The 3,464-nt window shown below is 33.2% G+C and overlaps 1 protein-coding gene across 1 annotated transcript in view; it reads right to left on the bottom strand.

The window, feature by feature from the left end:
• Positions 1 to 344: 344 nt before the first annotated feature.
• The window catches only part of LOC135209510 (dedicator of cytokinesis protein 9-like), a 22,215-nt gene continuing 19,095 nt past the window's right edge, over positions 345 to 3,464 (bottom strand). The window contains exons 5-8 of the mRNA XM_064242163.1: positions 1,853 to 1,982; positions 1,419 to 1,527; positions 580 to 727; positions 345 to 406 (exon numbers count right to left, since the gene is read on the bottom strand). Of these exons, the coding sequence (XP_064098233.1) occupies positions 345 to 406; positions 580 to 727; positions 1,419 to 1,527; positions 1,853 to 1,982 (449 nt within the window). The remainder of the gene's footprint in view (positions 407 to 579; positions 728 to 1,418; positions 1,528 to 1,852; positions 1,983 to 3,464) is intronic.

Here is a 3,464-nt window from a genome sequence, read left to right as displayed (position 1 = left end):
GATATGAATACTTTTAATGGAGAGACCTTTTTCGAAAAATTTAATATTAATACTTTTAATGGAGAGAGTTTTTTAGAAAAATTTATGACTAAAGCACAAATATACCCAGTTGATAATAATACCACCAGCTATGGTGTAGACACAGTGAAGCATAGACAGCTCTATAGCAGCTTTGTGAAAATAATTTACAATCAGCAGGGGTGCCTGATTTGGTGATGACATCCATGAACATTTCAGAGATGCCGCTACTCTCCAACAAAGTTACAGACACCCAAGATTCCTCAATTTACTTTACAATGATAAGTTCAGGTTTCCTAGACATGTTAGTACATGATAACAGCTTGCTATTGTGGATCAGCTGGGGATGGATGTACAAGAATGCAGACAGTTAGGGGACATGAGGCAGCTGTAATAAGAAATAGTGGAACACATGATATCAATACTTATGCATAAGATGTGGATCTACGTAGATACCCGACACTCTTCAGACCATTTTGAGGCATGCGGAGATGGGCATGGATTACACTTCAGGCAACTATACAGGCAGCTGTGGTTATGATAACTGACACACATACTCACTATGGTATGGCTGAGTGGCAACCATACTGGCAGCTGTTATTTTGGTAATTGATAGACACAAGGGTGTACTATGGCTGACAGTCCCATCAGGCAGTTTCACAGTGAAGTCATGGCTCATGTGATGTGAACATAAATGCCAGACCCATGTCTTCAAGCAAAAGCAAGGTATCATCAGGCAGACATGAGTCAGTGGGCAAGTATGCAAATGCCTATGAATCAAACAAGGATTATTGATATCGTAAAGTCCTTGATTTTGAATAGTGTGGGACGGAGGTTTAGGTAATTGAAAACATGAATGTCCAAAATTCCATTACCAACATATTGAAGGAATATGTTATGCTGTTTTTGTTTTAGCTATCTGGTACTGATTTAAGACTTATGCTCATTTCTGAAAAGTATACAAATTAACTGTTCATGACTGATGATGCACAATTGAATTGACTTTATGCAGTTCATATACTAGAAGAGGAAATAGTATATTTAGTCACTAACATACTTTAGTGCAATGAAATAAATAAGAGATAACAGTAATTCACAAAAACTGTGAACTCTTGGATTGGAGCCTTCTGGGATTTCATGTTGAAGATTACTTTAATGTTTGTTTTCACTTGAGCGGTTATTTTACTGCTTACTTTCTATCTGGGAAACTGAGACCACTCTAGTTAGATACCTTGGTACATCACATCAGATTTGAATATCATAATTTTACTGTAGATTCATTTTCCATGACTTTAAAATGCAAACAAAAAATTACTTTTAAACAATTTAATATATATAGGTAGATTGTTATTTATTCCTTCTTGTAGATCTTATTGTAGATATGATTGTTTATGACTTACATCTGTGCTTATATTTGACAGCTGTGTTTTTTCAATGTCCAGTTCTGTGAGCCGTAAGTCACTTGCAGTTGTAAATGCCTTTGCTATGAGCTTCCTTTCACTTAACCCACTGGGATACATTGCAACACTTAGAATATTTTTGGTATACAGAGAATGAATGTATTTCTTGATTGTCAAATATTTTACATCAGTAGTAGCCTTCTCATGCTTTGAAGTTCCTTGTTTGAATATATATTAGATATTGCTGATGGTGCTAATAATTTTACCAATGTGCACTTGATGGATGATGTATTTTTCTAGATAATGTTAGATAAATCACAGTTGAGTGTTACTCTCTAGGCTTTAGTCTTTTGCAGCTGTTCTGGGGTAGAAGTAAGAGGTCATTGGGAGTTGCTTTTGTGATGCAAGCTATGTGTTTGTTGTTAAAGTTTTACCTCACTGGAAGGAAGTGATAATGCTGTCTCAAATGCTCATTATGATTATATGTTGACGTATACAAAGGACCATAACAGTTTAGCTTGATGTCTTTATAGCTCTTTGCTTCAAATGGCTCATCATGAATCACTGTAAGCAAATGGAATGTCTGTAAAGTCTGATTATTCAGTACAGTACTAGTCTTTCGAGAGGTGCCTCTGATGTGCTTGCATACTATTGGATGTCCGGTGGAATTTTAGTAGTGTATCACAAAGTATTTAATATATGTCTTTGTCAACAACTTTATAGTGTAATTGGTTTCAGAATATTGTCTTAATACTTGTACAGTATTAAGATCTTTTTTTGGTTTAAGCTGTTGAATGTTATAATCTAGATGTCTGAATTGTGTTTAGGTGGACTCCCAGTCACAAACAGCTTCGTTTTCAGTGTCATTAGATCTCAAGATGACTCCTTCTGCAAAGCATGAGTTGCCTTGCTTTCCCATGATTCCATGAATGCATTTAGGCAGGAACATATTTTGAAGATGCTCTTTAGAACAGGTGTTCGGTTATAGATTGCTAAGGAGGAAATTTTATCTCTACCAAAAATATTTAACAATTTTTTATTTTATATTTTATTCTTTTTTGTAAAGAAATACTCTTAATAGTTCATGTGAACTGACTGTCGGATTTGTGCCTGAGGCAGCTACATATGTACGTACACGTATATGTCATTTATGGTTTTTGCTAATATGTTGTTACAAATATAGTATGTACTTTTATTTTTAATGTTGAAGCTGAAACTTTATATCAGAGCAAGAAATAAGAGGGTGAAAAAATGCTCATTTTGTATCTAGATTTAACTGATAAATTGTAGCCAGTCTTAAAGCTCTCTGCAGGAATCTGAGTTTATTACTTGTTGGAATGAAGCACAATTTTGTATCATTTGTTCTTTGTAATTTGTAATAATTTCTGCTTTGTGATAATAATTCTCCAAAGCATAATACAATAGCATGTAGAATTATGTTATATATGCTAATGGCCTTGAAATTTTATCTTAGAGATTTAACTTTTCATAACTACTTTTAGTTAGAGTTCTTGGATTGTTAATTGAAAATGTTAAAGAATATTTTTACTTCAGAAAATTTTAATTCAGATTTAAAAGTCAATAATGAATTGTATTCTTAGTCTCCAATAATTCAGGTTTCAGATCTTCCTGCTATGATTAACACATGATGTAATCTAGAAATGGATTGTCATGAAACCTTAATTATCTGTACTATTTAACTATTTTAGTTTTAATTTGTGTATATTTGCCTATATAATATTTAATAGAGTTTTTGATAGTTGAATTATAGCCCCTCTAGTTTTAAGCAAAATTCAGTCCACGCATCTTGTGACTGAATTAGAACTCTTAATTGGTCGTTAATTTAACTCCCTTTAGCGAGTTTAGCTTTTATATCTGTTGCATATTATCACTTTTGGTGTTCATTGTAAGATATAGAAATAGTTTTAAACCATAATATGATGGTGGATTTAAAGAATAACAAAAATTCATATTGCAAATAGTAGATCTATTCAAGGAAGATTCTACCACATTTCAACTAATGCGATCACAAAGGTACATAAAGGG

This window comes from Macrobrachium nipponense, chromosome 38 (genome assembly GCF_015104395.2).
Source record: "Macrobrachium nipponense isolate FS-2020 chromosome 38, ASM1510439v2, whole genome shotgun sequence".
Taxonomy (NCBI): domain Eukaryota; kingdom Metazoa; phylum Arthropoda; class Malacostraca; order Decapoda; family Palaemonidae; genus Macrobrachium; species Macrobrachium nipponense.
This window is presented reverse-complemented; position numbering and strand designations above follow the sequence as displayed.